The sequence below is a fragment of the Nipponia nippon genome, unplaced genomic scaffold (assembly GCF_047370975.1).
Source record: "Nipponia nippon isolate SJK-2023a ecotype South Korea unplaced genomic scaffold, ASM4737097v1 scaffold_1, whole genome shotgun sequence".
NCBI lineage: Eukaryota > Metazoa > Chordata > Aves > Pelecaniformes > Threskiornithidae > Nipponia > Nipponia nippon.
The window spans coordinates 6,133,926-6,158,757 of record NW_028262290.1 but is presented as its reverse complement, the minus strand read 5'-3'; the positions used below and the strand labels follow the sequence as shown (position 1 = coordinate 6,158,757).

Here is a 24,832-nt window from a genome sequence, read left to right as displayed (position 1 = left end):
GTCCTGCCCAATCTATGAAAGGTGCATGTGCTAACACTACATATGGGGATGCTGTGAGGTGCTGGAGCATGCTCAAGAGCACCCATTTCTTGAGAGCTTTTTGCTTCTACCATGTTTTCCAGATTTACAAACTTGGATATCTGTGAGCCAACAGCAAAAGACACATCTCTAACATTAAGATTGTCAACAACTGGACTTTCAGCTAATCTGTGCATTAAAGCCTCTTGAGAAAAAAAAAAGAAAAAGCCTAGTGTCTTTTCTTTCACATGGAAAAAAATTTCTCTCTTCAGTTCTCAGTCTTCAGAAGGACTGAAATAGTACAACACACAGACACATACACACCCAGTCTTAGGCACACACCCAGCAAGAAAAATTTCAGCCAGGATAATTAAAGTTTGGCAAAGTTACAAGTAACAGAAATGAGGGCAAGTCTTGCATAATCTTAACCCTATCTGGCTCTACTAGCTCAGCTTATGAAAATAAAACGTTTTTCTCAACGAACACCACACAGATCGTTCTCCTCCTCTCTGTTTTCACTGACTTCTTGAGGAGAATCCAATTCTCTGTTCTCATCTCTTATTAGTAAGAGCACAAAATTGTTTTTCTTGCCTAAATAAATGAAAAGTCAGTCTTCTCTCAGTTCTGCCAGTGTAATTCCACTCATTTCATCTGACCTCCTCTCAGGTTACCTTTGTGTGACCTAAATGACTGCTTCTCAAATCCTTGCCTCTTTCAGAGATTTCCGTGTGATCTGCATTGTCTTCTCTTCCCCTTGTGCTTAACCATCAGCTGTACACACCTAGAATTTTTTCATGCTCTACACTGATAGTATCTTTTTAGGTCAGAGACCACTGTTCTGTTCTGTGCTTCCACAGTTTTTCAATGCAATCCTGGCACAAGACTCATCTTCTTAATACCAGTGCACAGATACAAATAAAAGACATGAAAGACATATGCAGCTAATGGCTAGAAGTAGATCTTAGTAAATGTTTCAGCTGAGACCTTCCACTCAACAAAAATGTGTTATTTTCCTTATTAACAGCTAGGTCAAAACATAGTTTTCTAATCTTTTCAATTAAAATGCAGCAAGACCTGATAATGAATCACTGAATCTCTCTACAGAAACTAATCACCTCTCACAGTGCATCTCTTCTTATTGACATTCCCCTTGGCTCAGGAGTGACTCACCAGCTGCTGAGCTATGAACTTTGAAATGTTTACTTTCACACTACACAGTTTGGCCTCCATTGCTAATGAAGAGTGAGGACGAGGCAGGGAGACCAACCACTCTGTGCCAGAAATGTCTCACCCTCAATCATCACAACAATCTGAAAAAATTTAAAAAATTCTAAAGTTTTTATACAACACATTGAAAACCATTATTAATTAATCATCTTCAAGACTCCCATAGATGGAGATAACAAACAAAAGAGATGCTACGCTGCCCTGCCTACAGAAGCTTATAGTCAAAGTCAAAATCAGCAAAGATTTCTGCTTTTGCCCCAGTTCTCTGCTCTCCAAATGTGAGAGCAGACCTCCTTTGGGCTCAACCTCCCAGCAAAGAATGCGTTTTGGTCAGAGATCTCAGCTCTGTAGCTGAAAACACAGCTTTGTTGGTCAAAACAGTAGCTGTCATAATTTGTCTCTCCAACAACTAAAGTGAGAAAATGGGAGAAAAAGATGCTGGCGGTAAGAAGAGTAAGGGCTGTTTGCTTTTGAATGATCTCTGATGGGCTTATGAAAGTGTAAAATTTAAGCAGTTTTTGAGATGAAAGGATAGAAGTGGAGGCACTTTAATATTAAGCCACAGACAGAAATTTCAAAAATGGTACCTCCTGACTCCAGTGATGCTTTCTGGAGACAATCTAAGACTGCTTAAACATCCTGAATGACAACATTTCTCATCTAGTGATCCATACATTTTTCTTCAGATTTTAAACCTGTCATAGGAAAAAAAAAAGCTTAAATTGTGAAAGCCAACAGACAACAGATGATTGGGTGCATGCATGTTTGTGGGAAATGTCTGAAATTGAACTTCTGAACTCTCAAGCAGAAGCCTGCTACTTGCTATCTGCAACCAGTAGACGCTGTCAGTAAATTTCGATAACTTCTGATCTAAACAGAAATGACACATCCTGAATCCTCTTATCAGTAAAGAGACTTGAAAATGACCACCACATAGGAGGCTGATCACTTAATGTGCTTCTGTACCTGGACCATTTAGACTGAGAAACCAGTGGGCTCTCAGTCTGGAAAGAAGAGAAGACATATACTTGAAAAGAAGAAATGATTTTGAGAAGAAACAGGGAGACTGGAAAGTAGAAGGTGAAAATCCTGGCTGGAGAAATGATCCTGAAAGTGGGGTGAGGCCCTGGAGATGGGGCAGATGCACAGAGACAAGTCCAGGGGGACACCTGTGAGCAGCAGCAGAGTGCAGACCGACAAGACTTTCTTCCTAAATGTCCCAGGCCAGAAGCGTCCTCCCTGCAGGGAAGGGAAGATGAATCCTGATGAGTGCAAACACTGTGTGGCAAAGTGTGTGAGTGAGTCTGAGATAATCAAGTAGGGTAAAAACTCCTGTCTCCTTGGTTCTTAAATAAACCCCAGTATCCAGATACACTACAGGTTGTCATATACTTTGTCTTGCCCTTGGTAAAATCCCACAAGCTTTACATATCTGTCCCTAAAAATGTTTCCTCCAATTATTAATATGTCTCTATATTTTGGTTTTATTTCAACATGAATAAATGTTTCCCAAAGAAGTGGGCATATTAGATAGAGTGCAAGACATGTGCAAGACATAAATTTCAAATACTGCCATGATTCTCCTTATTTTCCCTTACCATCTCTACTCTGAAAGGATCTTGTAATCCATCTCAGACAGATACAGACTCCCATGGGGTGTCAGTGACACTCTCTGTGGCCGATTGTTCAAATTCCCTCCTGTATGTACTGAACACTCCTAGTGTGTGCTTGCCTGGGGCACAAGGGATAAGTCTGCAGGGAACATGTCCAAGACCTAACCTGACAGTTCACATGTAGGAAATGATGGACTGATCTGAATGACAGAATATGCTGGGGCAGCTTAACCTCTTCGGGAAAAGAAGAGCTGATATTCACTGCACTATTAAGGATAGCGTGCAAACCCCTGCAATTTCTGAGTGAGAGACATTGAAAGCTCACATTCTTGTTCTTGTCCCGGCTTTGAAAAAGATCTCTTCCACATTGCCTAAGATTTAGGGCTCACTTGCCCCCTGCCCAGCTGTTTGACTGGCACACAAGTATAGCATTGCTTTGCATCCAAGGAAGCACACAATGTTGTAATGTCATTGTTCTCCAGATCTGTTCAACAATGTTTTGGTACTCTGAGTAAGATATCCCACAGGGCAGAGCACAAAGATAGCTGCATCTTCAGCAGCGATTATAGTCAGCAAGTACCCACAGTTTGAGGTGCAGACTGTTGACTTTCTGCTTGGGATCTGTTTCCTCATCATTATTATTGAATATATTGAAGCAAGGGGACTCACAGCTTTTGGGTACCTTACCTTTATTTTTTTTTTTTTATTCATTGGCAAACCAAATTATTAAGCTTGACTTTTTAAGGCATTACACAATTTTTTTCTTTGTTATTGGGCCTTATGTCTGGCAGCTCTGTTCTTGAGATGACTGTAACTGTTGGATCCTCTATTGCTTCTCCCAGCAAAAAAGCCTCACATGCAAACTGCTGCATGGCTATAACTGGCTTAAGCTTGAGTCATGTTACCAAAGCCTACAGAGTTCTCATAAACCTGTACTGTGGAAATATTTGCCAACTATAAATAGAAGACTTTCAATTGAATAAAAGCAATCTTTTTCTGAAAACACTTTGTGGTGCTCCCGGACAACTTCCACAGCTGTTACATTAAAAATGGATAGAAACCACGGCTGCTAACCCTAAGGATTTAAGGTTCTTGCACACAATCTCATTGACTTTGCTCTTTTGTTGTTGTTGTTCCAGAAATCTTGATAAAAACAGTCAGCAGCCAGAAAAATCTATATACAATGAGATGCTACTGTGGGCCAGCATACTGAATCTAGTCTAGCCTGAGATACCTTTGATAGGTGTGTGAGTAGCAGCTAAATCAAGCAGCCTATGTAATATCAGCCTTGAATTCCTCTGTCTCTAATTCAGCATGTCACTCCTTTCCCTTAGTAAAGACAAGCATCCTGTGACACTTGCTGTGCTGGACTTGTTCTTCACCACATTACCTGATGACTTTTCAAGCCTTGGTCCAGTAAGCAGAGACTGAAAAGCAATCCCACCTGTATGATTCGATGTCTTTTCTCCACTTACTGTTTTCTCAAATCCCTTAGAATTAGCCCAGGCAGACAAGTGTGAACGTGAATGCTCATTGACCATACTCTTGTACTAAGCTGATTTTAATTTCTGGAGGCAAGGGATGTGCTTATCTCCTCAGCTATTGAACCAGATACATAATGGCTCACAATACTTACTGTTATGATAATTCCAGCCTGGTTCTTAATAACTTCACCACAAAGGCAGCAAAAAGTACTTCAGTAGGCATTTTGTTTTCCACGTCTAAATGAATGAATGAAGTCTGGGCCAAAGGAGTTTATCAGTCAGTATACTATAGGTCTTCCTTCTGTTCTGTTAACATGGCATGGAGAAAGCATGTGACTGAAGTAATTACATTTACTGAGCTCTTAGACAGCTCTGAAAGCTGAGGAGGCCATAATGTATTCATGCCTTGCATTTTTATGGCACTTTTCACTTATAAAATTTCTCCACACAAAAATACCATAGCTCTTGATCCCTGCTGCTATCTCTAGCACTGTTATCTGTAGCAAGCTTATTCATCGACAATATATTATGTACTAAAAACTGCACAAAATTCACTTTCATCAGGAAAAAAACCCACAGCAATAGAGAGGCACAAGCATGCCTGGTCTTGTGAAATTTCATTTTCATTTTGGACACCATTTTGGACAAGCTATAGTGGTGGACTTGGCAGTGCCAGGTTAACAGTTGGACTTGATGATCTTCAAGGTCTTTTTCAACCTAAATGATTCTATGATTCTATCCATGTACCAAAGTTAGCATGCTTCAATAGATGCTACAAAATCCAGTCTAAAACTCTGCTGCCTAGGTTAGTAATGGTTTCACTTGGCCTCATGGACTACTTTAGTAGTCAAGTATGCAAGGAATGAAAGACAAGACCCAAAGTACTAATGAAAAAAAAATATGCACTTGTGATTTGCTCAGTAAATATCAGTCAACAGCAAGTGAGTGGGAGGATTAAAGCGAAAGCCTGTGTTCTTCATTAATAATGAGAGAAGTTATTCGGTAGGAAAGATCAGTATTGGTCATACAAAGTGGCCAGTATCATAGACTGGCTTCTGCAATTACATACTTAACCGCATGAATGCAACTCAGCTTCTTAAAGACCTGGATGCTACCCTCGAGAGGCTCCTTCCTGAAAACTGGTCCTTTTCCCCCAATGCTCATCATCATACCCTAATTCTGAAACATCGCCTAAAATATTGTATGTGCAGCTTTGCAGCACTCTCTTGGTGCAGTTTCCAGTATGGCAGCTTCATCTGATTGTTTATGGGTAGATGTTGTGTAGATATTTTATAGTACTCTAGTACAGTGATGGTCCTGCAAAGCTCAGGGCTTAAAGCTCTTAGAAATCCAATTCTCATTCTGTTTTTAAAAAAGGCAGAAATCATACTGGAAGGCTATATGCAGATATCTGGATATGTATATTAAAGTTCTAGAGTAAAATTAATGTGGTAAGAATTAAATCGATGTTCTTCTCATCCATTGTTGAAAGAATTCTAGGTTTCAGAATAACCAGTAGAAAATACTCTGTGATGTCTTCATATATAGCCAGCACCACTTGCCAGTGAACACTTCAGAAAAGATCCATTTCTTTGCTGCAGACTATATGCTGTGTTTCTGATGGGACTCCTGTAGAGGTAATTTCATGTGAAATTTAGAACTGATCCCCAAGTCATACAAAGTGCTGGAGGAAGCAAAGCCAAAATGCTAACTTCCAGGATATGCAGATTTCCACCTACTTTAACATGTTTCATAGATTTTTCCCTAAAGAATAGATTTGTGCTGATAGTCAGTATAATTCTTGAAGGACTTTAAGGAAGAATTTGAAAACAGAAGCGTATGGGCTTGTGATGTCAAGATGTAGTGTGTTCAATGGCAGGCTCTCTCATCCTAAGAGATCATTGAGCAAGAAATCAAGGTCTCTAAATTCTGACTGTGTATCAAAGAAATTATTCAGGGAACAATCTGGAAAAGGCGGCAGTATTACTTATCTGTCTCATAGGTTTCTTGCAAATAGAGCAGAATATCAAACATTTCCTTTCTAAATCTCATGTTAAAGGTCAAGTGCAGTAAATTGCTGCAGTTGTACAGAAGTGAGTGGAACTAAAGCAGTCTTTACTATAGATCTAGCTTGCGCTTTCATACTAGATGACTCTGCATCTTTTCTTTTTAGTATTCCTGGAATGTCCTTTATCCCACAGAGACCTTGCAATTCAGCCCCAAACATGTTTAGTTTTAATTAACGTATTTGCTCAAAAATGGTCCTTGTTCTATTTTAATTGAAAAAGAAGTGCTATTTTTTAGGCAAAGAAAAACTGCTGGACTGAAGGGGGCTGGGGAAAAAAAAAAGAAGGCATTCCTTAAACTGCAATAAAAAAACTCCGTGAGACCAGTCATATGTGTTTCACATGTTGTTTATGTGTTTTTCTTTCAAAGGCTGTGGTTGAGCAGTAGAAAGGGACGCCGTCTGTTTTCCTTTTGCTTGTGGTGCAACAATCTGGCCAGGTAAAAGCATTAAGAAGGGAGAAGCTTGTGCCTTCCTTAGAATAACTAAACATGCCTGGAAGAGAAGAGCTTTCAAGATGACATGTGGCATGGCCAGAGAAAAAACATGGCCAGGAGGGAGGCTGCAGCATGGGCAGGAGTTAGAAGGTGCCCATAACTCACAAGTAGCAAAAAGAGGGTGGATGGGGACTGATTGTTCAGAGTACTGTAAAGTGAGGCCAGTGGAGGCCTCAAAAGGAAGTGATTCTTTATTAAATGGGCTATAGACCTGGGAAACTTGTTGCCAAAGATGATGTGGATGCAAGAGGTTTGTGTGGGCTCAAAGCAGACTGAACTGGTATTTGGAAGAGAGATCCTGGGATTATCTGCTAAGCAGACAAGCTACATCAGGTTAAGGTCTCTCCTGAACTGTAAATACTCAGAAACGGGCAAAGCATTAGAGGGTAGTATTAAATTTTTTTTCCTTGTTCTTATTTTTCCTTAGGCTACTTTTTATGGCCCTAATTAGAGAGAGAATACTGCACAGATGGTCCAAGATAACCCTTCATCTGAACCAGTATGGCTCTTCTGGAGACAGGCAGCCAGGACTAATAAGGGATGAAAAGAAACTACTCCACAGGGTACGATGTGCAGCATGTTGCAATCCCAGAAGCTACTGAAAGATTACTGGAGAGACAACAAATCTCAAATAAAGGACCCCATTGCCAGTACAGAGCTATGTTTATAAACCAATTTTCATTTGTTCTCTCCCTCTCTGAGTTTTCTTGGGTTTAAATTATTAGTGACCTAGTTCCTGTTGTAATACAACCCAGCTTTTGAGGCTCTAAGCTCTGTTGGGAATTTTGGGGGTAGGGAAGTCTCACTTTCAAGAAAGCGCATAGGCAAATCCATCTGTAAGCTCTGACCTTCATGCTCAGGGTGCATACAACACACTGATGCTACAAGAATGGTGCTTCCAGGCATCATTTCCAGCAGATTAGACCCTCCAGATTTTTTTCCAGGTGTGTAGCCAGGAGAGACCAACTAGTTCAGCCATATTCACTGACCAGAGGATCACAGGCATAGACTATCATATACGGAAATGGCCACTGAGCACCATGGTGTGCAATTAATACCGCCATATCACCTCCAAAACTTTCTTTGTCCTCAGTGTTTGAAGACTTGTTTTAGACCTCTCTGGCTGCAGATTCAAGTGAAGGGCAGAGATCTATAGCTGAGACGGTTGATTTCTCTGTGGTAGATATTAAATTTGAGAGCTTACTCCAGCCTATTGCTGTAACAGTTCCCCAGATGTGGGGTCAAGTCAGGACCTTTTTTTAGGAGATGGCTGCAGAAGACTGCTGACAAGTGTGTTCAGAAAGTATATAAGCAATTCTACCCAGGGAGCAGTTTGTACCTTAGTGCATTTTATTCAAGGAAACACCCGTCAGCTCTAGTAAGCTGGGCCTGCAGGGAACCCCTCTGGAGAAGAGCTTTGCTCTGGGGTCCCTCAGGTCCTCATTTCTTCTCCAAGAAGCACCAACAAGGCTGGCAAGACACAACACTACTGTCACATAGAGGGATCCTCAGTGGGACTTGATTTGAGACCCTTTGCCTAAGGAGCTCTTTGCAATCAGTGCCAGAGACTAATGACTGCAATGGAACCTGGACAGAAGAGGGAATCAGTCTTTGCCGACTCCTGAATGCTCCTGCAGCTTACCAGCTCCAGCTCTGAAAACATCGACTTCATGTTATGCCCATAGCCACCCTCATTTTATCCAGGGGATTAGATTAAAAAATCTTCGTGCTTTTCTCCAACAACAATGTCTGTATTTTGCCAACATATGATACACGCAGTATTCACAGAAAGAAAAAGAAAATAAGATGCAGATTTGTTACTGTGGTCTGCAGTAAGAAAAGTTAAAGGCAAACTTTTGATGCTTCTGAAATAAAACACTGTTCTTATTTAATTTTTGGGAGGGGGAAAGGGAAGACTTGTGCAACTAAAAAAGCACATTTCATTTTGAAAAATGATTATAAAATATCCTATGTGATGTTCTCTAGAGAGCAAAAAGATCATTTTAGCTTAGGCTCTTTCTACCTGTCTGAAATGCAAGCTGTTTCCAGTGACAATCTACCTAATTCAAATAAAACAAGTGCTAGTTTTTCTGTACATTGTCAGTCCATTATTATCTTTCTTTCTGAAGAAACATCTGAAGGTCTGGCATGAACACAATGACATCCACAAGAGTCTGTAAAGTGCTTTGAATATTAAAACAGGGCGAGAAACTGTACTCCGTACAGGGCATCTGCCTAATGGCTCTGTTAAACGAGGATGCAGAATCTACATGCACACATACCCATGGCATCATGTAACTTCTTTCATTTTATTTTCTAGTTTCATTCAGTGAGTTCACCAAAAGTTTTCTAGGAACAAACATAGAGAAAAATCCCAGCGCATATGACTGTGCAGAATGTGTCAGAACAGTGCAGAACTGGCATCAGCCTGTACAGTACAATAACAGCACAAAAAGTTAAAGGAAAATAACCTTAACATTTCAAACAGAAACAGTCTAGATATACAGAACATCAGTTTGGCATGTTTCCAACGAGCAACATTATCTAATAATCAAAGAGACAAGTAAGAACATGGAACTGGAAGGCACAAGTAGGGACATCAAGTCTAACTTCTGGGAAGGGCAGGTAGCCTTTTTATAGACATTAGCTCAAAAGGGGTCTACAGAGAAGCTTTGCCTCTCAATCCTGTATGCCATAGGCCATGCAGCTCTTCCCATTTGTGCAAACCCTGACACCACCAAACACTAGATGACGGAATCAAGGGCCTGACCAAAATGCTTGAACTTCGCAGTTGCAAAAATTTATGAATAAGGGATAATTTAGATTTATTAGTGCTCTAAGAACAAATCACAGTTATTCAGTCCAGATAAGGCCTGCTTTACATCTGAAAAGGAAACTTTGCAAATAGTAACCAGACACAGAACCATGCCGTTCTTACTCTGTGGATGTTTAGAAACAGCTGAAGTCCAACAGCATTTTATGTGTGAAAACTATGCAGGAGCAATCAGTCTGGCAGTTATTTAGTCTATGTGAGCTAACTTTTTTTTTCCTATTCTTTCTGTGAATGTACAGACCCAATGCAAAGGGTGAACCTCCTAACAGCCAGTGGTAGTGTTGAGAACAAAAAGGAATCCTCCTTTCATCTAGATCAAAAGAAGATGTCTGGGCTGATCTGAAACGCCCTTTTTACAAGTCTAAGGGTGCAGATATCCTCTAGTTGGCATAGCTTCCCAGGGAACACACACAGATGCACACTGTGAGCTACTGAAGCTAGTTTTTGCAGGGTAAAAACTATCAGTTTCCTGCTTCCTTCTTAGAAATTGCATGCTACTCAGGCCCATTCTGAGTTTAAGAAATAGGATTAAGGACATCTATTTGAAAATAGGTCGCAGCAAGAAAAGCCAAGGAGAGCTCCCAGCTGACAAGACCAAAATGGGTTGAATACCTCGAGACTTGTGTCATTTACCCCTCCCAGTGACTGACTTTTCCCTGAACCATGACCAGGCTGAAGTCCTCTGCAGAGCAACCAAGTAGGGAAACGGAAGTTAATGTTTTCCAACAGGTTTCTGAGCTGCATTTCCCAAACTTCAAGAGGAGCTGCAGCCCTCCACTACCACCATGGGGCCACCCAGGGCACATCAGGATTGGCCAGACATGGTACAGACCCTACCAAATCCTTCCAGCCTGGATGTGCTTGTGCTCTAATGAGCTCTGCTGGAGTGCTGGAGTCCTGGTGCCCAGCCAGCCCTGAATCTTTCGCCTGAGACTGAAGCAGCAAGTGGCTGTTACATTAAAGATATAGTTGTTTCACAGAGCACCATGCCTGTGCAAGGCCAAAAAGTCATGGTAGCTATAAGGAATATATATAGCCTAAGCTACAAGGCACTTTTTTCTTTTCTTTTTTTCTTTTTTTTTTCTTTTTTTTTTTATTGTTGGGGGTGAGGGATGGGAAACGATACTCACTTGCCTTCAAGCCTTGCAAAAATTCTGGAACAAATGCACATTTCATAAGCACCTGGAAGATAAGTCACAGCAGCAGATGCTTCATGTAGCAGCAAGGACAAGTAGCCCGTGTGGATTTGTCAAGAATAAATTGTGTTGAACTGATCTAATCTCCACTTTTAGCAATGTAAGAGGCTTTAAGAATAAAGGAAAAGTAGCTGTCACAAATCTTACCATTACTAAAGTTTTCAAAATGGTTGCATGTGACATTCTCATAAGCAAGCTGCAGCAGCATGGTCTAGATGAGATAATGATCGATTGGGTGCAAAGCTGGTTTGATAACGTACCAGAAAGGTTATCAGTGGTGCTTTGTCAGAGTGGAAGGATGCAGAAACTGGAGTTCAGCCAGGTCTGTTCTGGATCCAATCCTGGCATGTGTTTTCATTAATGAATTAGATGATAGAAAAGAGAATAAGGTTATTAAATTTTCAGATGGCATAAAGCTTGGAGGCATAAGCACAGGAGGACGGGATTTGAATTTAGAATGATTTTGAAGAATTGTATAACCTGTCTGAGGTGGGAGGGGGAAACTTGAAATTCAGCAGGGACAAGTGCAAGGTTATAAACTTCAGCTTATACAAATACATCAATACCAAAATTTGACAAAGTGTGGTTTCACCATAGATGACAAGCTGAATTGCTTGTGAAAAAAGAGAAATCACCACTATACAATAGTGAACAAACAGGGTTATAACTTTAAAGATGTGCAGTAGTCTTTACTTTGGCACTAGAAAGACTTCAGATGCCATATTATATTCAGTTTTGAATGTGACTGCTCAGTAAAGATGTGCAGCAATAGTCCAGAGCAGAAGATCACTACCAGAGATGTGGAAAACATAGAATCATAGAATCATTAAAGTTGGAAAAGACCCTTAAGATCATCGAGTCCAACCATTAACCTATCACTGCCAAGTCCACCATTAAACCATGTCCTCGAGCACCACGTCTACCCGTCTTTTAAATCCCTCCAGGGATGGAGACTCAACCACTTCCCCGGGCAGCCTGTTCCAATGCCTGACTACCCTTTTGGTGAAGAAGTTTTTCCTAATATCCAACCTAAACTTCCCCTGGCGCAGCTTGAGGTCGTTTCCTCTCGTCCTATCACTTGTTACTAGGGAGAAGTTGTAGAGAGCGAGAAGGTCTCCCCTCAGCCTCCTCTTCTCCAGACTGAACAACCCCAGCTCCCTCAGCCGCTCCTCATAAGACTTGTTCTCTAGACCCTTCACCAACTTCGTTGCCCTTCTCTGGACACACTCTAGTACCTCAATGTCCTTCTTGTAGTGAGGGGCCCAAAACTGAACACAGTACTTGAGGTGCAGCCTCACCAATGCCGAGTACAGGGGCACTATCACCTCCCTGGTCCTGCTGGCCAGGCTATTCCTGATACAAGCCAGGATGCCATTGGCCCTCTTGGCCACCTGAGCACACAGCTACATGACCAGAGCAGAAAGACTGACAGACTTGGTGTTTGTTTAATAAGTTTTGTAAGAAGCTCTTTAACAAGCTTCATGTACGTAAAAGGCTTGTTGCAAACAGGAATATAATAATCTGTTTTCTAAGTCTCCGGCGAATGGAACAAAAAAAAAAAAGCTTGCATTACAGGAAGAAGTTTCAGTTTGAACTTTTCAACAGTGAGACTTGCAAAGTACTGGAAAGATTTCTTTTTTAGACATAACTTTGTGTTAATGGCATGACCCCAGCTGAACCAGTACCTTTGATATGAGAGTCATTGTATCCTACTGGATGCAAGTCCTCATAAAGTTCATGCACCAAATGACTGGATGTGGGATCACTTTGGGAGTCTCAGCAGCAGTGAGCTCCAGGCTGGCTTTATCAGACACTTAAGTCTGGCAAAATCCAGGGAGTTTCAGTACAAAGACTCAGTGTGGGCTATTCCATCTGGGCTTTGCTTGTGGCATCAGTCTTTCCCCCTCTTGCTATTTTCTCATTGCCTGAACTGTTCAAGAAAAGTTTTTTTGCATGGCAGTGAGAATGGCAACACATTTTACAGTTTCTCTAGGGTGGCAGAAAAATAAAAAGCTTCTTGACGACTTCTGAGATCTTTAACAAACACAAGAAATCCATGACATGGATGCGATACTTATTTAAGCACCATTTACTACCTGTCTCTTGGTTCATGGGCAGAACACTCTGCAGAGTTAAAAACCTTTCTTTGGATAGCTTAGAGTGATATGCTACCTAGGCTTTCATTGAAATTTGATGCACTGAGCAATATGTTACATTGCTCGTAATACATTGCTTTGTTTCTCCTGTGGTACCATTGCCTAAGTGTAGGGAAACATGTTCTGTTGAATATGGTGCCTCTGACAGTGACTGATTGTATGCAATCAATGATAATTAAACCTATCGACCCCATGGATTCATGTCAGACCTGAGCCTCTTGCATTGACTCAGTGTTGCATCACCAGAAAATCATCATTTCTGAAGTCAGACTGTCAAGTTCTGAGATGAGGCTACAGAGCACAGAGGAAGACAGAAAGGCAGGTGGTATTGGGGTCCATCCAGCTAGCAGAAACAGTGGCCTCTCTCAGTGATGACGGCCTTTTGATTGTATGCCCTCCTGGAGTAGGGAACCCATAGAAAATGTCTGGGGACAGATCCCCAACAACAGCATGTTCAGAAGCTAGCACTCTCCTTTCAGATATCAGATATGTTTGTATTATATGTAGGACACTAGCTGCAGTGTCTTTTGTTCTCTGGGGGTCTGCAAAGCTGTGTTTCCTTTGATGTCTGCTAATATGTAATATATTTGATTGATCAACCACAAGACTTTTCAAAGACTTGAAAAACTGGTGGGTGCTAAACTCCACTTAAAGTGAATTCAGGACCAGTCTTCCATTTGTGAGCCTGGAAATCTGCTGCTGACTGCAAAAAGCATGAGGAGAACAGCAACTGCCACTTCATTTTTGTTTTGTCAACTCAGAGACTCCACCACTGAACATGAGAGCCCTTTGATCAGTGCTCCTGGCTTGGTGACCTTCAATTCTTTAAGTATTGCTCATAGCCATTGAAAACTAAAAAGTTGAAGTTCATGCAGAGGCAAATTGAGGGAGAAATAAGTAAATGCTGGGATCTAATCTTTTAGATTTATGGTAGCCATAGATTGTAGCCATATACTTTTAAAGACAGAATGAGCCTTTGTAACTTTCACTTTGCATAAAACAAGGTGGAGTGTCACAGTCATACCATCAGGTAAGCTAGACTGTAGGTTTTACAGACTTCGGGTGGTGGAGAATCTGTCATATCCTCAGGTGAACTCTCCAGCATTAAAAATACGCGGCTTATCTGTAGTCAGAACTTGTCTGGCTTGAGCTACCAGCCTGTGAAGTGTTATGCATTTGTATGTTAAATTAAAGAGCGCTCTGCCCTTATATATATTATTCTCCTGAATTTCTATTTGGAGCTTTTTTCACTTACTGCTTTTACATTTCATTACTGTTCTGCTGCAAGAGTTCAAAGTTTTCAAATTAAAAAGTCCTGCGCAATTCCAGGGGACAATGCTCTTCTCCTACACCAGTCTGTTTGCAGTACAGTATGGGGTGAAGAGAAATGCATGAACAACTCCCGTCAATGCTGAATGTCAGCTTTAACAATTTTCCTCTCTCCATCCTCCACCCGCCCCCTGAGTATGGATTATATCTAGGTCTTTTTGCCAGGGGCCTATATCCTAGCAGTTTGCTGTTCTCTGATATTAACGCTTGAAGTTTTAATGAGCACAGGCAAAGGAGGGTGCGTAGCAACAATACAGATAGTACAACAAATACAGGATAAGCAGTTTGAGATTAGATTTTAATGCCATCTTAATGACAACACCAAGATCTAGTTATTGCTCTGTGTAACTATACCACTAACACAGATGCCTGAATACTGCAGGGCATATGCACTGTTGGGTTTTCCACTTTGGGAAGTGGGATTTTGGAAGCAACCAGGACAAAGGCAGAGGAAGAGGTGACAGACAGCATGGTGTCAGGACAGAATATCTTCTAGCTGGATAACATATTCAGTGTGCTCAAGCAGCTTGATAGTATGGTCAAAGTGCCCTCACTTGCGTTAATTTCTCAGAATTTCTCTTGATCCCAAAAGACTGGAGAATTACAGCAAAGGTATTGGCAGTATTTATTAAAGTTTACATTTTCTTGCAGGTGTTAACCCCCTTTTTAGCTCTATTCACTCCCAGGAATGACAGGTATATTATTAACAGATATAATCAGGCTTCAGAAATTATGTCTGTGTTTTTTTGACAGAGAACTAGTTAAACTAAGCGTGTGAAACCTGGTTGGCCAAAACCAAAAGTGAAAGCTGTTGGATGCGATAAACTTCCCAAACAAGCTAAACTCAGCTTGCCTTTTGGGAATCACTGTCAAAGAACCAGAAGGGAAAGGTAGCCAAAACTGGAAATGGATCTTCAAGCCCAAACCCTGTGCAATGTAGATGAAAAACGGTGAGACAGGAACTGAAGGGTTTGACATGGGACATGAGAAATTGTCCCTCTTACCACTTGTCTAAGATGATGCCCTGGAAAGATCTGGTGTTTTAGACACAAGCCTCTAAAAAAGACCACAGTTACCAGAATTTCATTCCCACGCGTGTCCCAAAACAGGGGAATAACCTTGTCTTTACTTGTGCCCCACTGCTAACACTGCCTTTATACTATGCCCTGTACTAGACAAGCTTTAGAAAGGCAGGATGACTGCACATATTGAGGGCAGGGGGAATGGAGAAATAAGACAGCAGACCTGTTTAAGTCCAGAGAAGGGATCAATGGCAGAAACAGGAACAAACCCCCAGTCCGTCAACGTCTTTAGTGTTGCCATCTTGATACACCCTCTGTCTGACCTAGCACCAGCTTCAGGAGCTACTTCCCACACAGTCCCTGATCACGCTGCAAATCTCCTCTGAAAAACAACCAAGTGTGAAGGATTTACAGTCCATTGTCCTGCTCCTTCATCTCTGATTCCCCATACTGCCACAGAAAGAGCCAAGTGAGCAAGGCACCATGGTCCTTTTACTCCTTTCTTTCCTATGTCACACATCTCAGAAATAATCAGCTGCAGGAAAACCGAAAAAAAATGGTGTGTTGTTATTGCATGCCCATTATTGCCATGTGGTGATTTATCACTGTGCGACGTACTACTTCTATACTGAATCTGGTTACTGTACCATCAAAAAGTGATGGCTGGTTTGAAAGCTTCACAGAGGTCAGGGGCAGACTCAGTGTCAGAGTAGTGTAAAAATCAGTTAATGCTAAAAATATCTGGAGTTGTGCTTTCGTCACCCAGTAAAATTTCAGCATCAGTTCAGATCTCTTATTCTCCTTGTGTTGATCTTTGCTACAAGGAGAAGAAAACGACTGAACGAGAGGCTTAATGGTCCATGTATCAATGTCTCAAACCCTTTCTCTCTCCCTTTCTCTGTGAACCCTGGAAGCACCTGTTCATCTCCCAGCGCGCCTGAGTCAGGCCTTTCTCCTTTCCAGGAAAGACACAAAGCTGCAGCTTTCTGTACATTGGCCAAAGGAGAAATAGGAAACAAAAGAGACAGAGGGCAAAGACAAGCATTTATTAGGGAATGAGAGGCTTTTGGTGAGAAAATAATGAAACACAAAGATAATGTTGGAGGGAGTAGCCACAGAAAAAACACCCACAAAGAGCAAAGCTAAGGAGACGTGGGAGGAAAATGCTGATGAGAGGCTAAGGGGAAGAGAGCAAAATGAAACAGAAAGGAGTCTCAGCAAATTTCCATAATGTAACACTGATGAAGCCTTTTATGATTAGAGACAGGGATTCTCAGAAACGTTCTCTTGCAGGAAGTTTGCATACTCATATTTTAATATCTCTGAACACTTTGCCAGCCTTGGTAGAAGTGGAAACCTTTTTGCTAGTGTTGCATGCTCTAAATCTGGGCTACCCCTGTGCATCAATATATGTGCAGCAATATCACTGAGATCTGCTCTGGAAGGACTGGCACATCAACTCCAGGTGCATGCTGTCTCCAGAGAGTGTGATAGTCCTGCACTGAAACTGCTCTTCAGGAGAAGCAGGGTAAGAAATATGCTATGTCCTGCCAAAGCAATGGAGACATTGCTTGCATGGTACCTCATGGTCCATGAGACCTGGACACAGGCTGGTTCTTATCCAGAGCTAGAGAGAAGACTGAGCTGATTCAACTTGTGTGTTGGATGTAAAATACCATGGAAAATAATTAGATTCAGGGCTACCTGAAGCAAAGCTAAATCCACAAGTCTGTATGGCCTTAAACGCTTCCAGAAATCTCAGCCTGCACCTACTTCAAGTCGAGACTAAAGCAGCAACCCAGTGTACAAAGAAACAGTAGGGATTATTGCTATTTATGTACCACCAGTTGTTTACCTGACTCTATCCTCCCAGACTAGCTATTGTTCATTTTCTCAAACTGAATATTTGGCCACAACATTTCCTGAGATAAATCTACGCAACTATAAATAACAAAAAGATTATAGTTGTCCCTGAATCAATTTTTGAAAGGTATACACCGGCGTTCAATACTGGTGTCAGAAAAAAAAGACTGCCAGAGAAATCACCTTACAGCAGAGTGGAAGACTTTGCGCTCCACAGAGTGATTTTTATCAGACTTTTCCATCTGAAACATATTTGGCTTGTGCAGTTGATTTGTACTCAGTCACTTCGTGAGGACTGACACCAGTTGTCTAGTCTCTGTGAGTCCTATGAAATGACAAAAAATAGTCTCTGATCTCCTCAGGGCCTCTGCTGCAGACTTCAGGAGGAGGACTTTCCAGTGGATTCCCCTCAAAGTTGCACGAACAGTAATTGTATCCCCAGTCCAGGTTCACCAGCTCCCCAAAGCTTGATGGAAGGGACCGTAGATGGTTGTTTCCCAACCAAAGCGTGTGCAGATTCCTTAAAAGACAGATGTCCTCAGGCAGAGTCTCCAGTGAGTTGAAGAGCAATAGCAACGTTTCCAGTTTCTCCAGATGCCGAATGCTGGAGGGGATTGTACCTATTTTGTTGTCACTCACATCTAGAAAGGTGAGGCTCCTCAGCTGGCAGAGAGGTGCAGGCAGTTCAGTGAGGCTGTTGTTGGCCAAGTGGAGGCTGTGCAGCCTTTGAAGTGCCCCCATTTCTGGAGGCAGCGAGCTCAGGCTGTTGTTGCTCAGAGTGAGTCTCTCCAAGTGACTCAAAGTGCCAATTTCAGCAGGGATTTTCTTCAAGTTGTTGGAGTCCACGTAGAGGCAGGTTAGGTTCCTGAGGTGGCTGATCTCTCGGGGGAGCAGCTCCATCCGGTACCTCAGGCAGCTCTCTCGTTCTGGACTCATCTCCAGGACCTGCAGCTTGTCCAAGCCAAAGACCCGCAAAGGAACTGATGCCAGCTCTCTGCCTGAGATCTTGAGTTTCTTCTTCCCTTCATACTTCGGATCGTGCTCTGTAAGGTACCTCCAGAGTGGATCAGGGCTTGTAGAGGCACACCCAAAGGAGGCAGACGTGTCCATTGACCCACCAGAAATGTAGCTGGTTGAACTGAGGCAGTCTCTGATGATTTGTTGCACGGTCCACAGACAACCTTTGAGGTTCTTGGTGGATCAAGGCTCTCTGTCAGCTTTGCTCTATGCCAGGCACGTTACCAACACACATGCAGAGTGTTTGAGTTGCTCAGATACATCCCACTGAGTAAACACTTGGCACTCTCACTTGATCAGGTGTTTCCCTTCCAGCTCTGTAGCATACACAAAACCCAGTTCCCAAGCTATGATGTTGTCTCTTGCGGTTGCAGGCAGTGAGCTGGTGGCAAATATCTGTCGGTGTTTAGAAAGTGAAACAGCAGCACTGTGCTTGTGCTTTTCAGCAGATTGGTTCAAATCATGGAATGATAGAATCATAGAATGGTTTGGGTTGGAAGGAACCTTAAAGATCATCTCATTCCAACCCCCTTGCCTTGGGCAGGGACACCTTCCACTAGACCAAGTTGCTCAAAGCCCCATCCAACCTGGCCTTGAACACTTCCAGGGATGGGGCATCCACAACTTCTCTGGGCAACCTGTTCCAGTGCCTCACCACCCTCATAGCGAAGAATTTCTTCCTTATATTGAATCTATACCTACCCTCTTTCAGTTTAAAGCCATTACCCCTTCTCCTGTCACTATGTGCCCTTGTAAAAACTCCCTCTCCAGCTTTCTTGTAGGCCCCCTTCAGGTACTGGAAGGCCGCTATAAGGTCTTCCTGGAGCCTTCTCTTCTCCAGGCTGAACAACCCCAGCTCTCTCAGCCTGTCCTCATAGGACTGGAGAGGTGCTCCAGCCAACTGGTCACCTTTGTGGCCCTCCTCTGGACTTACTCCAACAGGTCCATGTCCTTCTTATGTTGAGGGCCCCAGAGCTGAATGCAGTACAGCTTGTTTGCGTGTAGCTCTCTCCTTCTGGGAGCACCTAGGGTGCTGTTGTCTGAGGAATTCACATTGGTCAGTCCCAAGGGACTGCAATGGAAGCAGCAAGGCTGGGTAGATAAAGCACATGGTAAACGGGACAAGATAAAGCACATGGTAAACAGAATAAGAAGACAGACTCATAGCTGGTGGCTAGGGAGCTGGGAACCATGAACAGATCCTGTCCTCAGGTCAGTTTCTGCCTTTAACATTCAGCAAACACAATAAAGAATAAATTTTGAAATCTGGATGTTCTTCCCCCTTCTGCTGAGTGTATGAACCCCTGCACCACAGAGATACTGTCTTTCTTGTGCTGCACTTGCTCTGGCATATTTAAAAGCAAGTTTTTATTCCTTGCAGGCATAGCTTTTGAAGGAGACATGTAAAATGCCAGGTTTATCCCAAGCCACTCAGCACAGCATGTGATGTAGAGAGCAGGGCATTTTCCTGGAAGCAGAAAATTGTGAGTTTGAGGCTTCAGGCTGAGAGAGTCCACCTCTTTTACATCATTCTCTAATCCTTAAGGCTTTCAGCTAAAAAATGCTTAGCACAACCATTTCAAATGTTTTTCAAGGAATGGGGTTCTCCACAGCCTCCCACAGGCTACTAAAGGTAGAAGACAATGTGTTAAAGGTATGGTCTAGCTAGACCAAAGCAGGTCTAGCAGGTCAGGTCTTGTGAACGTGGGGCACAACAGCTTTGCTTTCCTGCCCTTCTCATTTCAGATCTCCTCAGCTCAGGATAGTGCTGAGTTTCCAGGGAGCCTGTGTCCCAGCACCAGGGGCCTGTGTGGCTGCACAGATGAGTGGCAAGTGCTGGGAGCCATCTCTCCAGAAGATGCTGACAAGAGGATTTCGGGATCATTGTTCAACCCTCTGAACTTACACTTTAGGCTCTGCTGTTTTTTAATTGGATTTCACCCTGAAATACAGATTTTCAAGGCTGTCGCATACTGGCTGTTACTCTTAAGTTGGATTCAGAGTGCAAATACCATAACCCTATTGAAATCAAGCCCTGAATTTCTTCCAGATTCATTTTCAGCATCTGTAAGAGAAAACTATATCACTTGCTTAGTATCGAGCAGCGTTGTGAGGCTGCTTTGACATTATAAGCTCCTGGGATGCTGGTGGCTGGAGACAGGCCTGCTGGGCTTCCCGATAGGGACTGTGCAAGCTATTGAGCTGGGGCTATCATGGTTGAGTGCACAATGGCATGAGCGGATCCTGGGGACACTGAAAGTGGCTACTCCTGTTCTTTAGGGTCACCATTAATGTCAATAGGGTCTGAAGACTGTGCTAGCTTCATCAAGAAAGAGTGGACATTTTACATGAAAAAGATTCAGAACTCAATAAAGTCTAATAGTTGTTCATAAGCAAGAATGGGTACAATAAGTTGGAAAGATATGTACATTGGAGATGAATACAGCAGCCAAGGAAAAGTGAGATTTTCACTTGCAAGGGAAAGTTGCTTACCAGAAATGACAGACCTTGCAATTAACCATAAAAATAAGACTCAAAGTTAAACTCAACTCCCATCAAGAAAGTGCTGAAGAAGCTATTGCAATAAGAGTAATTTCAGACTTGGACAAAAGCCATTTCACACATTACTAAGGGGAAAAACGTATTTCTAAGAACACATTGTCAAATAAGTCTGTCCCGTGAAATAAACTGAATTGCTGTGCGTGCTGCCTTCTGCTTAAACACGCTTATCTCTTCAAATCAAACCCCAAGTCTTTCAGACAGCATGTCATGCAGAGCCAAGGTTGTAGTCAGAGAGAGGTTTTTGTGATATTGGGCACTGTTCTCCTGTGGCACTTTTTCACAACTGGTGTTTGACCCTGGGTTTTCCTTTACCAAGATGGCAGGTTCTTTTCTGCTCCATCTTGTAGGACATCCTTCTTCCTCATGCTGATCGCTGGCTCACCAGGAATGTCAAGAAATGTCCCTTTGTCAAATTGTTCCCTTGTGCTTTCTACATAAGGTTCGTGATCCAAAATGTAAAATAACAAGAGCCCATATTTTCAACACATGATCCCCCTAGAGACTCAGCAGGATATTCTCATCCTCAGTTCAAACTCCAGTGAGAATATCATCAGCATCAATATTCTTGAGTCAAGCTATGCAAGGTATTCAGAAGTTAGCCCTCACAGTGAAAATCTGCTTTGTAAAGCAACTCTGAAAACAAGGCTCCTGTTCATCATGCCTTCATGCTTTTCTAATCAGTTGTTTCCATTTCACAGTTCAGAAGACAAAAGTCTAAGTTTGTGACTTCCAAGTTTAATCCAGATTGATGAAGCTAGGCAGGCTTTCTTTTCTTAATTTGACTTTACCATTTACAAAGGTGTTGAAAGGCAAGTCCAGACTTTGATGGACCCTTATTACCCTAAGGACCTCAGACAGGTGCTGAAATTAGGATGTAGGAGGCAGTTGGGTGGCTGATGCAGTGACTATTCCCCCATCAGCGTTGGCTCTGCAGAGACAGCAGCAAGGAGGACTCCTCGTGGTCTCTGATGGACGCTCATCCCTGTGCAGGGCTGCAGATCGGGGCCAGAGCCTGCCTTCACCTCCAGGCTGGGTCTGTCCTTGTGCTGCTCTTCCCATGCCATGGAGCAGCAACCTTAACCCTCAGCAGCACTGGACTCCAGCTCATGGAGCGTGAAAGAGGTAGTAGTGGATTTTTTTCAGTCTATGCTGTTACTGTTGAGTTAGTGTAGTCATTTTAAGAAAATTTTCCTGTTATTCCCTGGCACAAGGACAGTACAGGTTTGTGCCATAACCTTGTCCCTCTCCCTCTGAGTTGCCTGGCTGCTAATCACATAGAACCCAACACCTCATCATCTGTAACACATACATCTCCACACCAACCCAGTGGGAATGTGAGTCAGTAATGGTGGAAGACAAAGACAGCTACCAGATCTTTTTCCCATGAAGACCTACTTAATGTAGGCAACACAGCCCAGAGTGCTTCAGCTGACTACTTTAGGATGAACTGAATCTCCAGGCTCCACAGCTCACTTTGGAGCCACCAAAGTGCAAGTGCCATGGCCTGACTCTGAATCCCACTGTGAGAGACTGAGCATGGGATTCAGGTACCTAGACATAAGCATCTTACATCATTTGACGAGATATATAATCTCCCTTAGGGTCACCCACTGCAGGTCTGGAAAGACTCCCCTAGATCCTACATCATACCTGCCAGTTCCCTGTTGGTGTCTCTGGCACCCCAGACATTGTCGGATGGTGATACCCAGCTATGCTTAGGCATCAAGTCCTGCTCTAGAAGCTGCCAAAATGCAATCTATAGCAGGGCAGAGCTTGGCCAGTTTCCACATTAAAAGACTGAGCCATCAGTAAACTCCATTTTCTTTCTTGGCTTTTTTTTTTTTTTTAATTTTCATTATTATTTTTTAAAAATTGCCCAGAATGTAAAAGCTGTGCTTATCTCCCAGACAGTTTTGTGGTCAGAGCACAGAGCTTGGGCTTAGCTGCTACAGCATTTTTATTGTTTCTCTGGAGAAAAATACAAACATTTGGTTTAGTCCTCAACAGAGCAGTCTTGCTTTGATTACACATCTCCAAATTAACATGTAGAACAGAATTCAGCCTTACGCAGTTTAATTATCCAATATTAACAACAAGAGGTGGGAAAAGGACAGCTCAGGAAAACAGCATCACAAGGCTGTACTGAGAAGAGCCACTCACAAGTGGCAAAGAAGGGAAATAATCCATTCCTGCTACAGCTTCCAAAAAGCAGTTAATTCAAAACTGTTTAGAAAACAAGTATAAATTGTTAAATAATTTAACACACAAAAATATTTTCCCCAAATGGTCCTGTTGTTTTGTTTTGTTTTCATTTTTTAATTTATTTATTTGACAGGCAAAAATTTTAATGGAATAATGGTCTGTTTGCTATAATTGCAATAATTTACACACTTGACTTAAAACAAAAAAACAACCCACAGTGATGCCATAAAACCCATGTGCCATTAGCACCTTTTTAATATGTAAATAATACATTGTCTGGCTCCCTAATGCCATTTTAACAGTATATCTTCTTTTACCACAGGACTAGCCAAAATAAAATCCAACAAAAATATCAGTGTATTCCTGGGTTTAAACCTCAGACTCAGTGAACAGACTTTATGGCGATGTACAAACTGCTTTTTTGCAGGGACAGGAACATTGAGATGCAAAAGCCACAGCCCTCCCTTATTCAAGAGCGGTTAGAGGAGAGGCCATCAGCACTGTCCCTGCCCTATCTGCCACCTCCTGCCTGCACGGTCAGGTTGCAAGATGCTGGACAGACAGTACACGTCTGCTTGTCACCTTCCAGCACACAAAGTCACCTGCTCAGGCACAGTTGCATCTGCATTTTCTGGAGGACAGCTTCTGACCATGCCCAGGGCTGTACTTGTAGGTTTACTGTCTGCCCAGATGGCAGATCTAATTTGGAAAGTAATCTCAGGCCACCTTTCCAAAGACTGCAAACATCCATGAACAGACTGAGGCAAAAACCATTGCAGCTTTTGGTGTTTGAGCTTGCAGGGCAGGAATCCTGCAAATACACCCTTCTTTCTTACCTTTTATTGCAGGCGACATTTTGGGCACATTCACATAGGGCTTGCTTCTGTAAGAGAGGGCAGCTATAGAAGCCTCCCTTTGATGACTATACCCATAGGAACTGGGTGGCTATAAACATAGGTGTTGATTTGGGTCTGCAGCATGTGTCTTGTACTCCTCTCACTAGCAACAGATTATGCTTGATAAATGTCATTTAACTGGCTGGAGAGAAAATGAGATTTGAGAAAAACCAGGGAAATGGCACCCACTGAATTCAGGGCACAGAGACAGTCTGGGGTGTCTCCAGGAACGGACTGAACAGACAACCATATGCTAGGGAATATCCTGGAGCAAAGGGAATTAGGCTGTGTCCGCTTTTCCAGGTGGAGAAGCTGCAGAGCCATAGTCTGTGCCTAACCCATGCAGATCTTTTAATTGCTATTAAACATACAGGTGTGTCCCTTATGTTCCTAACACAGACTCTTGGCAAGGGCTCCAACAGACATTAAATGAAAAGGGTTATCCAGAAAAAACCCCTACATCTCCTTCAACTAGATACCACTGCACCATCTCACCAATTGGGGGCTGGACTAGATAAGCTTTAAAGGTCCCTTTCAACCCAAACTATTCTATGATTCTATGATCTCACAGGGGTGAAAGACCCCGAAATTTGTTTAACAGAACATCGTTACGTATCTGCCCTTCGCATGGTGCACTGGAGTGTATTAAAGTCCATGCCATGCATGGCACATGCAGACACACATGATGAGAGACAATCTACAGAGGCTGAGGAGTCACCATCATGACAGGAATTGAATGTCACACTAACATGGTCCAGTTAACATGTTTGACCTCCATAAAACTAGCTCATTGCCATCACATTTATTCAAAACAATGTCTCGTGCCATGTTGGGAGGTATCTCTCGCGTAGA

At 42.5% G+C, this 24,832-nt stretch overlaps 1 protein-coding gene across 1 annotated transcript; it reads right to left on the bottom strand.

Moving 5' to 3' along the window:
- Nucleotides 1-17,612: 17,612 nt before the first annotated feature.
- On the bottom strand, nt 17,613-18,413 carry LOC104020605 (uncharacterized). Its single transcript, XM_009474049.1, has one exon. It carries the CDS (start codon nt 18,411-18,413, stop codon nt 17,613-17,615), a length of 801 nt encoding a protein of 266 aa, XP_009472324.1.
- Between the last annotated feature and the right edge of the window lie 6,419 nt (nt 18,414-24,832).